The sequence below is a fragment of the Neomonachus schauinslandi genome, chromosome 11 (genome assembly GCF_002201575.2).
Source record: "Neomonachus schauinslandi chromosome 11, ASM220157v2, whole genome shotgun sequence".
In the NCBI taxonomy this organism is placed as follows: Eukaryota; Metazoa; Chordata; class Mammalia; order Carnivora; family Phocidae; genus Neomonachus; species Neomonachus schauinslandi.
In genome coordinates this window covers 72,352,774-72,372,051 of record NC_058413.1, presented here as the reverse complement: position 1 = coordinate 72,372,051, position 19,278 = coordinate 72,352,774, and the positions used below count along the sequence as shown (strand labels likewise).

The 19,278-nt window shown below is 39.3% G+C and overlaps 1 protein-coding gene and 1 long non-coding RNA gene across 2 annotated transcripts in view; one reads left to right on the top strand and one right to left on the bottom strand.

Moving 5' to 3' along the window:
- Positions 1 to 6,253, top strand: part of LOC110570985 — a 68,031-nt gene extending 61,778 nt beyond the window's left edge. Inside the window, exon 4 of the long non-coding RNA XR_006540933.1 lies at positions 6,226 to 6,253. This is a non-coding gene — a long non-coding RNA (uncharacterized LOC110570985). The remainder of the gene's footprint in view (positions 1 to 6,225) is intronic.
- A 12,548-nt stretch (positions 6,254 to 18,801) lies between these two features.
- Positions 18,802 to 19,278, bottom strand: part of DEUP1 (deuterosome assembly protein 1) — an 86,552-nt gene continuing 86,075 nt past the window's right edge. Inside the window, exon 13 of the mRNA XM_021679087.1 lies at positions 18,802 to 18,978. Coding sequence (XP_021534762.1) covers positions 18,802 to 18,978 — 177 coding nt within the window. The remainder of the gene's footprint in view (positions 18,979 to 19,278) is intronic.

Sequence of the window (19,278 nt, the reverse complement as noted above, 5' to 3'; positions counted from 1 at the left end):
TCCTTTGTATATTCATTTAGCAAATATTTATAGTACAACTAGGCGCCAGGTACCGTTCTGGGCATTGAAATACACCAATGAACAAAACAGACACATATTCCTGACCAGTCTCCATTCCAGTAAGAGAATGTATCAAACTACCACTTCTGCGTGTATGTAATGCACACAAACATGGGAAAATTAAGGAATATATCTCTCATGACCATTTTGTGAAGAAGCTATAAGAAGATAAAGTCCAAACAATCAGGAGATAAATGGAGGAACTACAGCAGAAGAATTTGCTGTAAGGCGAAGAAGGATTAAGTGTGGAAGTTACAGATACAAAAACGCTGTAACAGAAGTTGGAGGTAGGAGGAGAAGGTAAGAAGTGGCATAAGTATTCTGAATTCCTGCTCTCATTAGGAGTAAAAATTATTTCAAGTTTATAATTTAAAGTATAAGGGTAAGTACTGAAAGAATAAGTAGAAATAATATAATCAGCTAATTTAGTGGAAGGGGGAGTATGAAGAAGTAAAAGCATACTATTATTTTGTCATATTTATTTATTTATTATTTATTTATTTATGTTTGAGAGAGAAAAGCATGAGCAGGCAAGGGGCAGAGGGAGAGAGAGAGAATCTTAAGCAGGCTCCACACAGCATGCAGCCCAACACAGGGCTCAATCTCATGACCCTGAGATCATGACCTAGCCAAAATCAATTGTCTGATGCTTAATCAACTGAGCCATCCAGGTGCCCTGTCATCATTTTTATATGGCGTCATTAGATAGACACTAATGAAAAGGAGGTTAATAAATAAAGGTAACCACTTAAAGGTAAGACAAAATAAAAACCTTTAAAATGATCGAACATATACATGAGCAAAGGAAGTAATTCACATACTGGAAATTATTTTAAAGCATCGATGGAAATAAAAAGTGTAAAATATGATGACAGAAACAAAATCAAAGAGCTGTCTCTGTAAATATAAGTGGCCTGGATATACTTAGAGAAAAAGTCTCAAACAGGATTATAAGGAAAACCCAAGTATTCATCATATAAAAAAGATATACTTTAAAGTGATTTGAGACCACTGAAACTAGAAGGATGGGCAAAAAGTAGATCAGTGATACATGCAGAAAATGACAATATGGTTAACAGTGCTGGGAGGAGAATTTATAGCCTTAAATATTTGTACCAAGAAACAGGAGAACATGAAATTGTCTAGGAAACTAGAAGAAAGCAGTATTCACAACCTCACTGTTAAAGTTGAATGGGAGCAAAAAGCATAGAAGAGATAAAGAATGATAGAGTATATAATTCAAGATGGAGATCTAAAAATTATGAATATGTACAAGTTTTTCTTTTTTATAACAATTTCCATATATATGTATATATATATTGTTTTAAAATTGCAGTTAGCCATACAGTGTAATATTAGTTTCAGATGTACAATTTAGTGATTCATCCTTTCCGTACACCACCCGGTGCCCATCACAGTAAGTACTCTCCTTAATACCCATCCCCCATCTAGCCCCTCCCCCACCCACCTCCCTCCATCCATCAACCCTCAGTCTGTTCTCTATCATTAACAGTCTCATGGTTTGCCTCCCTCTCTTTTTTTCCCTTCCTCTATGTTCATCTGTTTTGTTTCTTAAACCCCACATATGAGTGAAATCAATGGTTTTTGTCTTTCTCTGACTTATTTCGCTTAGCATAATACATTCTAGCTCTATTCATGTTGTTGCAAATGGCAGATTTTATTCTTTTGGATGGCTCTGTAATATTCCATTGTACATAAATACCACATCTTCTTTATCCATTCATCAGCTCATGGACATTTGGGCTCTTTCCATAGTCTGGCTATTGTTGATAATGCTGTTCTAAATATCGGGGTGCATATACGCCTTTGAATCAGTATCTTTGTATCCTTTGGGTAAATACCTAGTAGTGCAATTACTGGGTGGTAGGGTAGTTTTATTTTTAACTTCTGTCTTCCACAGTGGCTGCACCAGGTAAAATGTTCAAGTTTTTCTTAACAGAAATTACGAGAAGTACAAGGGGTGACAGACAGAAACATACTAGTAAGTGGAGACTTTTGTTCACCATTTTCAGCCCATGACAGAGCAAGTGAATAAAAGATAAAGTTTAGAAGACCCACACATAATAAAATAACTCTGACTCTTACATATCAAATTCTTGGCTTTTTTTTTTAAGTTTCAGAAACATTTATAAAAATTGTGTTACTTATTTACTTATTTAATGTTTATCTACTTCCTCTAAATCATGAGCTCAATGAAATGGGAAAGGAACTTGTCTTGTTAACCCTATTTTCTCAGGAGCTAACAGAGGTGACCAGTAAATATTTTCAAATAAGTGAGAGAACACTTGGTTCACAAAAGAAAAATACAAATGGCCAGCAAGTCCAAGGGGGGGGGAAAAATGCAACTTTATAAACAAAGGTATTTCTGTTTAAATAATATTAGAATACCATCTTACCTGTCAAAATGGCAAAACTTAACATGCTCTAAATCCTTGCTTTCTACATAAATGCAAACCTCGATAATGTGTCAACCCTGCAAAATGTCAAGCAGAATAGATAACACAAGTAGTTCTTTGCAGTTCCTAATCCCCTCATGCAAACATCCTAGGTGAGCCGTGACCTTGAGGAAGTGTCCTCCTTGTGTTATGTCATATCCTAACTTTTCCCTTATTTCAGTGGGTGGCATAGCCTGAGGCAGGATGCATATCATCCTGATAGGCCCACAACAGAGGCTGAGCCACTCCCGAACAGCCCCCAGGAGCCCTGTGCTTAGCTGTTCTTACCCCTCACCGTCAGTCTGCCCCACTCTGAAGCTCTCCCGCAGCGGAGCATCTCCCCAGGCTGGCATTTAGCTTATGGCTGACATGTAAATTTGCTACCTGAACTCAGAGGATATTTCCATAAAGCTATAAATGTACATATTTCTAGAAAGGTCTATAGAGATAACTGGTTCAATCTCCTATCTCTTCCTGCAGCACCCTCATAGATTCTGATTAAGTATCTAAGATTAGGACTCCAGCCTGCAGTTGGAGAAGATGGGCCCCAAATATTGGTATTAATAAAACAAAACAAAAAGCAGGAGAAAAAAGGATTTTGAAGAAAATTCCACATCCAAATAAGGATATCTTACTGCACTTCCTCCTTCAAGTTCCGCTTAGGATTTGACCCCCTGCCTTCTAGTCTAACCACGTGCAGTAATGATAAGAACTAATCTCAGCTACGTCCAGTGTGATGATTTGAGTCCATGTGCCCGAAATACCATGGGTTGGGGCATATGCCCACATCCCAGTTCTTCACTGGGTAAGAATGATGACAAAGCCCAGATGTCATGCTAAACCCTTACAACCACATGAGTCCTTGATGCGTTGGCTCAGACTATGATTATTTGAATAAAGACCTCTGGTTAATGATGGTGAGCTAAGCACCTGCTCCCCCCTGATGGTAAAACAATGAAGGAAAACGGAATTCCCGGGATGAAGAGAAAGTGAGCAGAGTTAAGAAGAACTACACCTGGTAAGACGGAAAGCAAATGGATGCGTGGTAACTGGCTTAGCAGACCTGAGCTCATGATGCTGATAGGAAAGCACGAACAGAGGCTTTTGAAGACCAGATCCAGAGGAGGTTACAGACCCACTGTTTGTATCCCTTTCAGGTTAGGAGTGGCAATGGACGCCTCCCTCCAGAAAACCACTACAGTAGTTACAAGAACTAATGACTGAAAACACATTTTTTAAGACCTCTGGTTGTGCTTAGATCTCTAAAGTTTTAGCATCTAAAACACCACTAAATGAACATGTATAGGGTTTCTTGGTGTTTGCATTAAACTCAATTAACTACTACAGCCTGTGGGTCAAATCCAGCCTGCCATCTGTTTTTGAACAGATGGAGAGCTAAGAATAGCTACTTTTTTTTTAAATTAAACTTTCTATTGTGAGATAATTGTAGATGCAAATGCAGTTGTAAGAAGTAATACAGAGAGAGCCTGTGAACACTTTACCTATGTCCCCCCAACATTACCTTTTCCAAACCTGTAGCGCAGTATCCCAGGACAACGAGCATACAGATGTTGGCACAGTCACGATACAGGTCAGCAGGATGCTCACGGGCTCCATTTATAGCCACACCTGCTTCCCTTCTGGCCCTGCTCCCTCCTCGCACCAGGGCAACCGCTAATCTGGTTTTGTCATTTTGTCATTTCAAGAAAGTTTTGCTATATAACAAAATATAACCATTTGGGATTGGCTATTTTTTTGCTCAGCATAATTCCCTGGAGAGTCCTCTAGGTTTTGTATGAATCAGTTGGTTTTTTTATTGCTGGCTGCTATTCCATGGTTTGGATTACCCCGTTTTTTTAGAATTGTTTTTATTTTTTATAATAAAAAAAATTGTTTTTAATAGCATTTAGTTACATTGTTTATAGTGGCATGGATTTATAGAAGATGTTTAAGATTGGTTGGTAACTTAGTCTTAATTGGATTTTCTTTTAAAATTGAGGCTAGGAGAACTAGTTATGAGTTAAAGAGTATTTCAGGGGGCTCCTGGGTGGCTCAGTCGGTTAAACATCTGCCTTCCGCTCAGGTCATGATCCTGAGGTCCTGGGATCAAGCCCCACATTGGGCTCCCTGCTCAGCGGGGAGCCTGCTTCTCCCTCTCCCTCTGCTGCTCCCCCTGCTCATGCTCTCTCTCAAATAAATGAATAAAACCTTTAAAAAAAAAAGAATATTTCAGGATACCAGGTTGGCTATAAACTCAAAAGCTACACCGATATCAATTCTATAAACAGCAAATACGAATGTAACTTATTTAAGCCTATTAGCTCACATTTCAAAAAAGCACCCTCATTTTTTATTGTTTTTAAAGATTTTATTTATTTATTTGACAGAGAGAGACAAAGCGAGAGAGGGAACACAAGCAGGGGGAGCAGCAGAGGGAGAGGGAGAAGCAGGCTTCCCGCTGAGCAGGGAGCCCGATGCGGGACTCGATCCCAGGACCCTCGGATCATGACCTGAGCCGAAGGCAGACGCTTAATGACTGAGCCGCCCAGGCGCCCCACACCCTCATTTTTTAAAGCCGAATATTATAAGTGGTTCTTGAAAGTCTATTGTGGACATGATAATACTGAATCCAACTAGTTGGGGGCTTTAGGGTGAATTTATGTGACCATCCGATTCAGAGTCTCATTTAGAGTTAAAAATCAAACTGTGTTAACAAAAAAAGTTACAGAGGCGCCTGGGAGGCTCCGTTGGTTAAGCGTCTGCCTTCGGCTCAGGTCATGATCCCAGGGTCCTGGGATCGAGCCCCGCATCGGGCTCCCTGCTCGGCGGGGAGCCTGCTTCTCCCTCTGTCCCTCCCCCCGCTCGTGCGCGCTCTCTCTCTCTCAAATAAATAAAAACTTCAAAAACAACAACAACAAAGTTACAATCACAGGTGTAGCATCATCAGTTCCTTAGAGAACCCAACTCCCAAAGCTCTCATCATCCCATTATCCTCTCGTTTTGCTTTCACTTACCCGTACCCTTCTTTTAAAGAAGCACAACATATACAAGTTCACCAAAATTCTGAAAGTCCCAGTTTGTACCACACTGAATGATAGGAGCTTTGGCATTTGACATTACAAAGTCACTTTTCAGTAAAGTATTTTCTCCACTCTGGGTCAAGGCGAGGGAAGACGGGAAGAACAAGACTGCCAACTGCAGTCTCGAGCTGCGAGCTACCCAGACAGACGTGGGTGTGCGCACCACCAAGGCGCCCTTCGCGGGGCTGCAATATGCTGCTGCTCAGCCCCGACCCAAAGTCCTTAGGAAGAGAGGGTCCCGGGAGGGCAATGCCCACTGCAGCTCCAGGCTGACTTGAAGCGGGGCTCTGCACTAGCAATTGCCTTTTCTCTCTGCCCAGTTCTGCCAAGACCAGTTCGTAATTTTCTTTTCCCTTTGTCCAGTGCTGCCAAGATTCCAACTCTGTTTTTGCTTTGAAAATCTTTTCCAGCTTCTAGAAGCTGCCTGAGTTCCTGGGCTCCGTGGTCCCCTTTCTCCACCTTCGCAGCCAGCGACACTGCATCTCTCTGCTCCCGCTGCTGCAGCCATTTCTCTCCCCTGAACTTCGTTTTGCACTTATTTCTTTAATCACTCACCAGTGGAAGGACATCTGTGTTGTTTCCAGTTTGGGGTTATTATGAAAAAAGCTGCTATGAACACTCATGGCTAGGTGTGTGTGTCTGTGTGTGTGTGTGTGTGTGTGAACATAAGTCTTCACTTCTCTGGGATTGATGCCAGGGAGTGCAATTGCTACATCATACGGTAGCTGCCAAACTGTTTTCCAAAGTAGCGGTACCACTTCACATTCCTACCAGCAGTGTGATCCAATTTCTCTGTGTTCTTGCCAGCATTTCATGTTGTCACTATTTTTTAATTTCTAATTCTGATAGATGTGTAGTCATATCTTATTGTGGTTTTAATTTGCATTTCCCTAATGGCCAATAATGTTGAACATCTTTTTATGTGCCTATTTGCAGTCTGTATACATTCTCTTCAATGAAATGTGTCTTCATGTCTTTCACCCATATTCTAATTGGATTTTTTGCTGTTGAGTTTGGAGAACTTTTCATACATTCTACATGTTCTTTTTCAGATATGTGGTTTGCAAATATTTTCTCCCAGTAGCTTTTTTTTTTCCTTTAAAGATTTATGTATTTTATTTAGAGAGTGAGAGTGTGGGCAGGGGGAGGGGCAGAGGCAGAGGGAGAAGGAGAGGGAGAGAAGCAGACTGCCTCTGAGCACCAAGCCCCAAGCAGGGCTCAATCTCATGACCCTGAGATCATGACCTGAGCCCAAATCGAGTCGGTTGCTTAACCTAACCCACTGAGCCACCCAAGCCCTCCAGGTTTTTTTTTTTTTTTTTCCTTAACAGGTCCTTTAGCGGAGCAAATGTTTTTAATTTTGATGACTTCTAATTTATCAATTTTTCCTTTTATGGATTGTGCTTTTCCTTCATGTGTAGGAACTCTTATAGGTCCCATAGCTTTTCTCCTATGTTTTTGTCCTAAAAATTTTATAGTTTTACATTTAAGCCCGTCATCCATTTTTGTATAATTTTACAATTTGTTAATTATTAAAAAAAAGTTGATTTTTGTATAAAGTATGAGACTTAACATGTCTTATGTCTTGCTTACTTTTCCTATATATTTAGTCTTCAAATTGGGTAGACTGAATCTTCTTTACTCTTTTTCGTAATTGCTTTAGTTATTCTAGTTCATTTGCCTTTCCATATAAATTTTAGAATAATCTTGTCTAAGTCTACCAAAAAAATTTTGCTGATATTTTGACAGGACTGTGTAAACCTATATATTGATTTTGGGAAAACTGAGATCGTTCCTATGAGTCTTCCAATCCGTCATTATAACTCTCATTTATTTAAATCTTCTTTCACTTCTTTCTCAGTGTTCCAGTATACAAGTCCTGCATGTGTTTTGTTAGATTCACACCTACTTTCATTTATTTGAATGCTTGTAAATAATATTATATTTTTAACTTCAATGTCCACGTGTTCATTGCTGGTATATAGAAATAACAATTGATTTCTGTATGTTTCTCTTGTGTCCTACAAGCTTGCTGACCTCACCTCTTACTCCTAAGACTTCTTTTGTAGATTTCTTGGGACTTTCTACAGACAATCATGTCATCTGCAAATAGGGAAAGTTTTGTTTCTTCGTTTCTGATCTGGATACCTTTTTTCTTTTCTTCACTTATCGCACTGACTAGAACTTCCAGCACTGTGTTTGTAAAAGTGGTGAGAATGGACATACTTGCTGTGGTCCTGAGCATTCTTTCTCCTTTAAGTAAAATATTATCCATAGGTTTTTTTTTGGTAAATGTTATTTATCAAGTTGAGAAAGTTTCCTTCTCTTACTATTTTTCTGAGTTTTTTAAATCATGAAATGGTGTTTAATTTTGTCAGTGTTATTTCTTCATTAGTCGATATGAACATAGGATTTTTCTTCCTTAGTCTTCGTATGTCTTTAGGCAGATTACATTGATTTTTGAATATTGAAACAGGCTTGAATCCCTGGAATAAATCTTAATCATGGTGTATAATTCCTTTTATATATTACTGAATTCTATTTGCTAATCTTTTGTTAAGGATTTTTACATCTATATTCTCAAGGGATACTGGCCTGTACTTTTTGATACTGTCTTTGTCTAGTTTGGGGATCATGGTAATGTTAGCTTATGAAATAATTGGGAAATTTTCTATTTTCTGGTAAAGATTGTGTAGAATTTGTGTTAATTCTTATTCAAACTTTTATTGTGAAAACACGTGGGCCTGGAGATTTCTTTTTTGATAGTTTTAAAATTATGAATTCGGTTTCCTCAACAGTTTTAGGGTTATTCAAGTGATCTATTTGATATTGGTGGGTTGTGGCAGTTTGTGTTTTTCAGGGACTTTGTCCATTTGAACTAAGTTGTCACATAAATATTTGTGTTCGCAGCATTCATAATAGTGTTGTTCACAGCATTCCCTTATTATCCTTTTGATTTCTGCAGAGTTTCAGTATGTCTCCTGTTTCATTCCTGATATTGGTAATTTGTGTCTTCCTTTTTTTCCCCCTTTGTCAGTCTTGCTAGAGATTTATCAGTTTTATTGATTTTTTAAAAAAAAGAATCAGCTCTTTGTTTCCCTGATTTTTTCTACTGTTTTTCTGCTTTCAGTTTTATTGATTTATGCTCTTATCATTTTTATTTCCTTCCTTCTTCCTCCTTTGGATTTATTTTGTTCTTTTTGTTCTAGATGCTTGAGAGAGGAGCTTAGATGATTGATTTGAGACTTTTTCTCTTTCCTAATGTGTTCATTTAGTCTATAAATTTCCCTCTTGTCATTGCTTTAGCTGTTTTGCACAAATTTTATGTTACATTTAATTTCCATTCAAATGGTTCTGTATATATTTTTAAATTTCCCTTGAGACTTCCCTCTTGGCCCATTGATTATTTAGAATGTTGTTTAGTTTTCAACTGTTTGGAGATTTTCCTGTTATTGATTTTTAGTTCTTTCTTTTCCTATTTTTTATTTTCTAGTTTCTTTCTGTTATTAATATCTAGTTTGATTCTAGTGGTAGAAAATACTGTCTATTATATTGTTTCTTTTAAATTTGTTGAGGTTTGTTTGATGACTCATGTTGTGACCTTGGCATACGTTGTGAGGGCACTTCGGAAGAATATGTATTCTGCTTGGTGGTGTCATTCATTCATTCGTCCATCCATCCATTTATTTAGTTAGTTAGTTTATAGAACTTCCTTAATTCTAATGGTGACCAGTTTTCTTAGTTTTCCTTCATCTGAGAATGTCTTGATTTCCTCTTCATTCCTGAAGGATATTTTCACTGGGTATAATATTCTGGGTTAATGGTTCTTTCTTTCAGCACTTGAAAATATTATGCCATCTACTTCTGGTCTGATGTTTTCTGATTAGAAATCTGGTTTAATTAAAATTGTTTTCTCTTTATAGATATGGTATTATTTCTTTCTTCCTGCTTCCAATATTTTTTCTTTGTTTTTAGTTTTTGGAAGTTCGACTATACTATGTCATAATGTAGATTTCCTTGGGTTTATCCTGTTTGGGGTTTGCTCAGCTTTGGGGGAGGTTTTCAGGCATTATTTCTATGAGCACTTTTTTAACCCTGCCCTTTCTTCTTCTTTCAATACTCCAGTGATACAATTGTTAGGTCTTTTGTTATAGTTTTACACATTTCTGAGATTTTTTTTCTGTTGATTTTTTTTTTCCATTCTATTTTCTTTCTGTTCAAATTGGGTGATTCCTATTGTTCATTGATTTTTTTCCTCTGTCTCCTCCATTCTACTTTAGAGCCCATCCACCCAGTTTTTGTTTGATACTGTATTTCTCAGTTCTAAGACCTCCATTTGGTTTCACTTTATATCTTCCATTTCTTTGCTGAAATTTCCTATATTTTCATTTTTCCAAACATGTTTCTAATTGCTTACTGAGTCATTTTATGATGGCTACTTTAAATCTTTGCCAGATAACTCTAACATCTCTGTCATCTTGCTGTTGTCCTCTATTGATTGTCTTTTCTCAAGTTGAGGTCTTTCTGATTCTTGATATAAGTGAGTTTAGATTGAAACTTGTATGTTGGGGCACTATATTGTGAGACTCTGGATTTTACTTAAATGCTATATTTTGGTAGGCCTGTTCTCACAACTTTTGAGCAGAGAAATGGGGTAGAGCATCATTACTTCCAGATGTAGTGAAAGTCCAGGTGTTGACTCAGGCTCTGTTAATCGCCGGGGAGAGGGCTTCCTTATCATTGCTGAGTGGGGTGGGAGTTCTGGCTCCCCAGTAGTCTTTTGCTGATACTACCTGGTTGGGAGGGGTAAGGGAGCCTCATTACTGCCTCTTACATGGACTCCAGTGACACTGTTGGGGAAGGGTGGCCTCATTACCACTGAGGCATGGTGAGTATCCTGACTCTCCATGTCCTCCACTGGTATCACCCTACTGGGGAGGGGTAGGGTTGCTTTGTTGCTGCTTCATGGGGGCTCCCCATGTAGTCTCCACTGAAACTGCTGAGGGGGATCCCTCATCACTTGCTGGCGGGGATGGAAGTTCTGCCACCTTACTCAACCTTCTCTGGCACCCTGGTAGAGGGTTTGGGACAAGGGTGGAAATCTAGCTCTCTGTCTACATTTGCTTGTGGAGGTGAGAGTGGGGCCACAGTTTTTTCTGGGGTGTTTGGCTAAATTAGAGTGATTATTATATTTTTTAAAGATTTTATTTATTCATTTGAGAGAGAGAGAGACATTACAAGCTGGGGGAGCAGCAGTGGGAGAGGGAGAAGCAGACTCCCCACGGAGCAGGGAGCCCAATGCAGGGATCGATCCCAAGACCCTGGGATCATGACCTGAGCTGAAGGCAGATGCTTACCTGACTGAGTCACCCAGGTGCCCCAGAGTGATTATTGTATAAAAGGTTTTTGCCCTGCTAGGCTGACTCTTTTCTTTTACTTAGAGAGAACAGGCTTTGCTGGAGCTTTTTTGTTTGTGTCCCTTGCCATTTCAAGATTGTCAGCTTTCTCAGCTCCAAGTTTGGGATTTATGAGTGTATTAGTTTGCTAGGGGTCATATAGCAAAGTACTATAAACTGGGTGGCTTAAATGACAGACTCAAAATTTGGGGTGCCTTATCCATCTAGCATAGTATCTTCAATGAAATAAATGCATAGTTTCCAAAATGAAGCAATTATGTTTGGCCATTAAATCCTATATTTTCTTAAGTACTCATATTTTTAATATTAAAAATAGTGACATTACTCTGTATATGTTTCTCAAGCTCTGAGATGTTCTTGACTCATGTTTGTTTTTTTAAACCACTGTGTTGAGATATGATTGACATAGAAAGTGCTGTACATATTTAATGTATATAATTTGATGAATTTGAGGATAAGTATATGTCCATGAAACCATCATCACTACCTATGTCATAAACATATTCACTTCCAAAAGTTTTCTCTCATCTTATTTTTGATGATTATTTTCAGAGATTTATGTGTAGGTATATGTATGGGTATGTGTATACATTGCATACATATACTTACATACACACATACACACACATACGTATGTATTCCCCAAATTCTTGGGTTCAACTCTTGTTGATATAAAAACCTTTGGTTATAAATTAAACTTTGTATGTAGCAAACTCTGTATTTGAAGCCAAAGAGCTGTTTTAGTTTGGTTACTCATAATTTTATCCATCAAAATCATTTGGGAATGACTCATCAAATAATTTATCTCAGCCAAGAGATATGTTTGGATATTGTTTGAGCTCAAACAATACTGCCTTTTGGAAGATATTCCTCAAGCTGATGAAAATGAAGAATTTCAAAGCTATAATGTTTTCAGAAACAAACAAAACCCCAAAGAGATCATACCAAATGGGGAGAATGTTAGCTCAGTTATTTTATATTCTATCATTTTAATGTATCAAATTCTCTGATGAAGACAGATCTATTGTGCATACCTCAAGTACAACATAGCGTAGTCTTAGTATTGGCCCTTTGGCCTCATCTTATATAATAATTTTTTAAGCAGTTCACCATATCTTTTAGGTAGTTCACCATAAAAGACATATTTTTTAAAAGATTTATTTATTTGAGAGAGAGAGAGAAAGAAAGAGCACAAGTGTGGGGGAGAAGAGGCAAAGGGAGGGAGAGAATCCTCAAGCAGATACCCCGCCAAGCGTGGAGACTGAGGCGGGGCTCAATCTCAGGACCCTGAGATCATTACCTGAGCCAAAATCAAGAGTTGTCTGCTTAACTGACTGAGCTGCCCAGGCGCCACCATCACAAAAGACATATTGGCGAAATAAATGAAAAACTGAATTATTTTGTGTGAAGCACACAGAGCTAAATAAATTTTATCTCTGATGGGTTCTTCCATATCATTTCTGTGTTTAGGAAGTCACACATCAGGCTCTTGTGACCCCGCAGAAGTCTTGATTATCAGTTGTCAACTGTCAGTGTCAAAATAAGTGTGGTTTCCTCTAACCACTTAGGTCCTAGGGCATTTTGTTTTCCCCCTCCTTGGCAGGCAAGGGACGAAGATATTCTGTTTAAATTGTTAAGTGCAGCATCTATCCTTGGGTGCCTTCCCAAGAGGGTTTCCCTATGAGCATCATCCTGGAACTCCTAAGGCAGCAATTCTCTTATGAAGATGGTAATTCTCACCAAGTTGAGATTCAGTATAGATCAATTTGGAGAGAATTGTCATTTCAACCCCCCTATCAAAATCCCAGCAGCCCTATTTTTGCAAAAATCAGGAAACTGACAAACTAATCCTAAAACTTATGTGGAAATACAAAGGGCCCAGAACAAACAAAACAATCTTGTAGGGGCACCTGCGTGGCTCAGTCGGTTAAGTGTCTGCCTTCAGCTCAGGTCATGATCTCAGGGTCCTGGGATCCAGACCCACATCGGGCTCCCTGCTCAGCGGGGAATCTGCTTCTCCCTCTGCCCCTCCCCCTGCTCGTGCTCTCTCTTTCTCTTTCTCTCCCTCTCTCTCTTTCAAATAAATAAATAAAATCTTAAAAAAAAAATCTTGTAAGTTGGAGGATTTACAGTTTTCAATATCAAAACTTACTACAAAGCCACCATAATTAAGACTATATAGTACAGGCCTAAGGATAGACCTATAGATCAATGGAACAGAATTAGGAGTCCAGAATATATTATTCTCTGTGTGTGTTCCTTGTATTTATATTTACAGTCAACTAACTGAGTTTTCAACAAAAGTACCAAGACAATTTGATGGGGGAAAGAATAATCTTTTCAACAAATGCTGCTGGGACAATGGTATACCCACATTTGAAAAGATGGATCTAGGGGCGCCTGGGTGGCTCAGTCAGTTAAGCGGTTGCCTTCAGCTCAGGTCATGACCTCAGGGTAGTGGGATCAAGTGTCACGTGGGGCTCCGCGCTCAGCGGGGAGCCTGCTTCTCCCTCTGCCTACTTGTGCTCTATCTAGACGAATCTAGACTCTTACACCATACAAAAACATTAACTCAAAATAGACCACAAACCTGATGTAAAACTTAAAATTAGAAAACTTTCAGAAGAAAATATGGGAGAAAATATTTGTGATCTTGGGTTGGGCAAACATTTCTCAAATACAATGCCAAAAGCACAATCCATAAAAAAAAAAAAATGAATTGTACTACCTCAAAATAAAAAACTTATGTGCTTCAAAGACACCATTAAGAAAATGAAAAGATAAGCCACAGACTCAGAGAAAATCTATGCAAATCATGTATCTGATAAAGGACTTAAATCCGAAATATATGAAGAATTCTTATAATTTTATAAGAAGAGAAATAATTATAAGATGGACAAAAGATTTGAATAGACATTTCACCAAAAAATATGAATGGTTAATAAGCACACAAAAAGATGCGCAACGTGATTAGTCATTAGGGAAATGTAAATTAAAACTAGAATGCACTTCACACACACTGAAATGACTATAATCAAAGACAAGAACAAGTATGGGAGGAGATATGGAGACTTGGAATCCTTCTAATTGCTAGTGGAAATGTAAAATAGTACAGCTACTTAGGAAAACAATTTGACAGTTTCTCTTAAAAGTTAAAAATGAATATACCATGTGACTCAGAAATTCTCCTCCCAGGAATTGACTCAACAGAAACGAAAACATGTCCACACACAGACTTGTAGGTAAATGTTCATAACAGCTTTATTTAGAATAGCCCCAAACTGGAAAGAACAAATGTCCATCAATGGGTGAAGTGGATAAACAAAATATGGTTTATTCATACAACTGAATACCAGGCAGCAATAAAAAAAGAACAAAATACTGATGCATGCTAAAATATGAACCACAAAAAAAACTACTAAATGAGAGAAGCCAGATGCAAACACCCACATATTATATGAATCCATTTATAGGAAATGTTCAGGTAAGTGTCAGAGACAGCACGTGGGCGGCTGCCTGGGGTTGGGCGTGGGGAGAGGGGATGACTGCAAATGGGCACAGGGATCTTTCTGGAGTGATGGAAATGTTCTCAAATTAGGTTGTGGTAGTCACTGCACAACTTTGTAAATTTAGTGAAATATCACTGAATTATACCCTTGGAAACAAGTGAACTTTATGGCATGTAAATTATTTCTTAATAAAACTAATGATGAAATAAGTTTAATTTATATTATAGTGCCTAGCACATGGTCCTGGATAAATGATGGCGTTGGTCTTTGAGGATGTATTTTGTCTTCTGAGCTCAGACCTGTTGCCTCAGAGGGCAAGGATGGCAATAAGAGCTAACAGTTAGCATTTCCTGAGTACTCGCTCTGTGCCAGACTCTTAACTGTTTTCTATATATTACCTCCTTCAACCCTCAAAAATTTTGGGGCACAGTAGTATTATGACTGATTACAGATAAGGAAATGGAACCTTTGTGCAGGTCACGGGGCCAAGGCATGGGGAGTCATTGGCCTCCAACAGATCTAAGCTGTCCTAACCATCGAGAACCTTTAAGACCTAAGAATTTCTAGTCCGGTCATGGGGCCAGCTAATAGCTCTGGGCACCTTCTTCAGTCTATGCCTGGCCGTACTGAAGCCTTCCCTGTTGGAACTTTGCGATTCTCGATTACCTGGCAGTTCTGCTGTGTCGGCCATCATTACAGTAATTGCCTGCCTGACTCTGACTCATGTTTATCCTTGTTATATGACTCACCTCTCTTGACCCATGTTGGATGGTGATGAGTGGCAGCTTCTGAACACTGCCTGGTTGCTTCTGTGACTCGTGCTGATATTTTGGCCTCACTTGTGCCCTGATAGTTCCCTGAAGGTCACGAAAACCTTCCCCCAGGATTTGCCCTCAGCCAGGACCCAGTAGGCCCATGGCCCATTCCCTGTCATCCCTGAGCCACGGGGCAGCCTCATTGTAGGAGGGAAGAACCTTTTATCAGTCTAAGTATTTTATCCTTTAGAGTTTAGCTCCTGGTGACACTCTGGGCTACAGCGTTGGAAGGGCTGGGCAGAGTTTCAGTTGCTAACTGGGCTTTAAGTCCTTGGGCCCAAATCCGTCTCACACTTTCTACCGTATTGCTCACGTCTTAGGATTGTCGGGGTTTCATTTGCTCTGACCGTTAAGCACTATGGCTGATGTTTTATATGAGTCCTATTAGACATCAGTTGAAACATAAAACGAACGTGTACTCAGACGGTCCTATGTGAGGTCCAGTAGGAGTGAAGCTCCCCCTCGCATCCACCAGCGTTTAGACAAACTTACAGTCTGAGCACTCTTCTGCAGTTGACAATTTCACACAGCTTGTGTTTTGTTACTGTTCCATAAACTGCCTCGAATTTGCGCCACTCATTGCCTTTGCTGAAGGTACCCCCCCCATGTCTGGATTCAATCCGCCCATCAGTCATTACTTACTAAACACCTCCCATGACAAGGCCCTGTGCTGGGAGCACAGGGGAGGCAGGGAAGCCTAAGAAAACTCCTCTCTTTTAGGATCTTTTGGGCCCATTGGAGAGACAGGAAGCACATAGATAAAGAGGAGATTGATGTTAGTGTAGATAGTGGCATGGGGAAGAGATGGCAGAGATAACCCCACAGCCCTGCTGAAACCATAATTGAGTCTAGATTGCTCGGGTCAGGCTAACCGTGGTTGAGGCACAGCAGGGACCTGGACAAACTGACCGCCAGGGCAGGCCTCTCTAACGAGGCAACCTCTAAAATGCTCGCCTCTGGTTGCTCCCCCAGAGTGGGAGGAGACAGGCCTGGGTGGGGCTGCATCTCTGGATGCTGGCGCCAGGGCCACTCCCAGCTCTGGTGACAGATAATCCAGAGTTGTCTACTGTCTTCACTGAAATTTGGGGGTTACCTCTGATGTTCCAGCAGCCCACCCTCCCTCCCCCAAATTTGCTGAATTCCCAGACCAGTTAATAGGCTCCTGAGTAACTGAGAAGTGAAAGTGTATATCTAAGCCGTCATGAGGCAAACGTTAACTCAGGTCACACTTCCTCTTTGAGCCACCGTCCAGTGTTAGATGGCCTCATGGGTCTTTCTCCTGTTTCTTTCCTTCTCCTCCCATCATGCTGTAGCTAAATCATGGGCTAAAATGGCTTTTGTAGAAGGGAGGAGGCTACCACCGTTATCCATGACACGGTTTCTGTAGGAAAATGTGTTGTGCGCTGAGGTGATACGGAGCACGTCTGCCTCTCCTCCCAGCCCTCCCACCCGGGTGCTGCTCCAGGGAATCCTTTGGTCTCTGGAGGGTGGGAGAGGCCAAGGACTGAGTGTGAGCAGCAGGGGGCTGGGGGGCACTCCCTCTTTCCCTCCTCTCAGCATGCAAACAGAAGGCTGGCTTGCTTTTTATCTTGATTATATTTATGTTGGGCTTTAGCATTTGATTCCTTTTGAACAATGAATCCTGCTGTTAAGCAAAAAAATAAAAATAAAAAAAATACTGAAAACTACTGTTTTAAGAAAGCCGGTATTAAGTGCAATGCTGAACTAGTGATTTAAAAGAAGTTTGCTTAGGGACTTGAAATAATAATCCAGAGGAGCAGATTCCCTGTTAGTCCTGGACGTGCTCCAAGTTCATGCTCTCTTGACTCTGCTAAGTTCTAAGAACACTGTAGCTAGATCTTTATTTCAGCACACAATTTTTAATCATGTCTCCACCCTGAAGAGAATGAAGTGGCATTCAGATTTAGGGGATTATAAAGACATGTGTATTTAAGCTTTTGCATTGTTTGTATTTGCATTACGGATACAAAGATTTTAGAATTGTTTATGGAATGCCCTTTTCCTAACATATACTTTTTCTGCCCATCCTCTAAAGAGAACACTGAAAAATATTTTGTGTCCAGGCTAGAAATTACCAAATAATTTTAAAGCACCATAACTTTTGTTATTTTCCTCATATAGACTTTTTTGGGTACACTGAAGGCTTTGTACCCCCTCACATGTTTTGTCATGAAACAGGGCTTCTGTGGATAAGCCTTGTTCACCATCTGTTTGCTTACAAAAGGTGATACTGGGAGGTAGTAAGAGTTGGAGCCAGTAATTAGAAGCCAGGCATCTTGGATTCCATTGATTACCCTGATTCTGGAAGTTTCTTAACAGCTGGATTCCCAGGAATAAGGATTCTAACCTTGCTGATTTCACAGGCTTGTTTTGAGTTGAAATGAGTATTGCTATGTGAAGGCTTTCTGCAAATAGCAAGAGCTGTACAGATCTACACAGTCCCATCACCTAAAGGGAACAGGGCTCTGCATTTTTCACATGACAATGACACTTGTTATCTATAGACATCTTGACTTCATCTTTCAGTATGTTGAGATTCAGTCTTTCCAAAGGGAAAAAGAAAACTATAAAAGCTGTAGGACTTACCTTGAGTAACTATAGAGGGATTTTTCATAATCTGTATATAGATGTCATTTTTAAAGAAAGAAGAATGGATTATCATGCTTATATGTTTGTAACTTGAATTTTATTGTCTACTACCATGCTATTACTGTTGTATACAGATTTGGCATTTATGTTTTCAGTCCACAGAATTTCATATTCCTTTACTGTATTAAAAACAGAGGTATTACAAAGAGGAATGTCACAACAGTAATGTTTCTTATCTTCTTGATCTTGTTCATGTCCATGAAGTAATTAGTGCTAACAGGAAAGCATTAATCTTTGGACGTTCCATGTCTTACTGTGTTAAAACAGAGACATTACAAGGATGAACGTGGAACCAGTAAAGCTATACTTTTTTTCTAAAAGACATTTTAGGATGCTGACATAGCTCAGAATAATGTCTTTTCATTTTTAAAAATCCTTGAGTTTTCAAACCTAGAACTGAGCTGCACTTGATGCGTTGATATTTGGAATGCAGCATTCCCTTTCCCTCATTTTGTGTTGTTACAGAGGAAATGGGTTTTCAGTGTACATGATTCAAGTGGGGGAAAAAAACCCATATTTAATTCCACAATATTCCTTAGACTGGGAAACGAATCTCTTTTGGAGTAGTCACATTTATTTTATCGTAACTCTATAGCCAAACAATTTACTATGTAAATGTAGAAATACAAACAGCTTTATCGAACAAAATACTTACTATTTTCTAGCTGCCTAACAGAAATGATTTACTTAAGAAAACAGAACAAAATTTCTCAGTTTCATTATTCAGCTTTGTAAATATTTTGCCAGAGCTTTTTTTCTTGGGGTGAGGGAAGCAAATAAAAGAGTTTAAAAGCTCATATGTGTCTATTTTGTTTTAGCTTGGTGTATTTATTAAGAGTAAATTCTGTATGTCTTTGCAGTTCATCAATATGTGTATTTAGAAGTTTCTCAAATTCTTTTGCTCGCTTCTCTTCCTCCAGAAGGAAATGCTGTGCAGCCAAAGAGGCTGGGAAGACTATATCTGGGGGAGACTAAAGAGAGAAAGAAATGTTAGATGAGGAACACAAAGGCTTCTAAACCTTCCTGTTTCCAAGCATGCTTCATCCCTGGCATGGTCAGACAGCGCAATTCTTAATGAAATAATCCAGGCTGAACTCTCTCTGCTGTTGTAATACAGTGACTGCTCGTGAAATCCTCAAGGAACGAAAACATCACAGCACCATTATATTCGAAAGCTCCAGAAATGAATATTACCATGTCCAACTGCAAAAGCAGGGACAACAAAATTACCATGGGACTTGCCTAAAACATACTCGACTAATTTGTAAAAC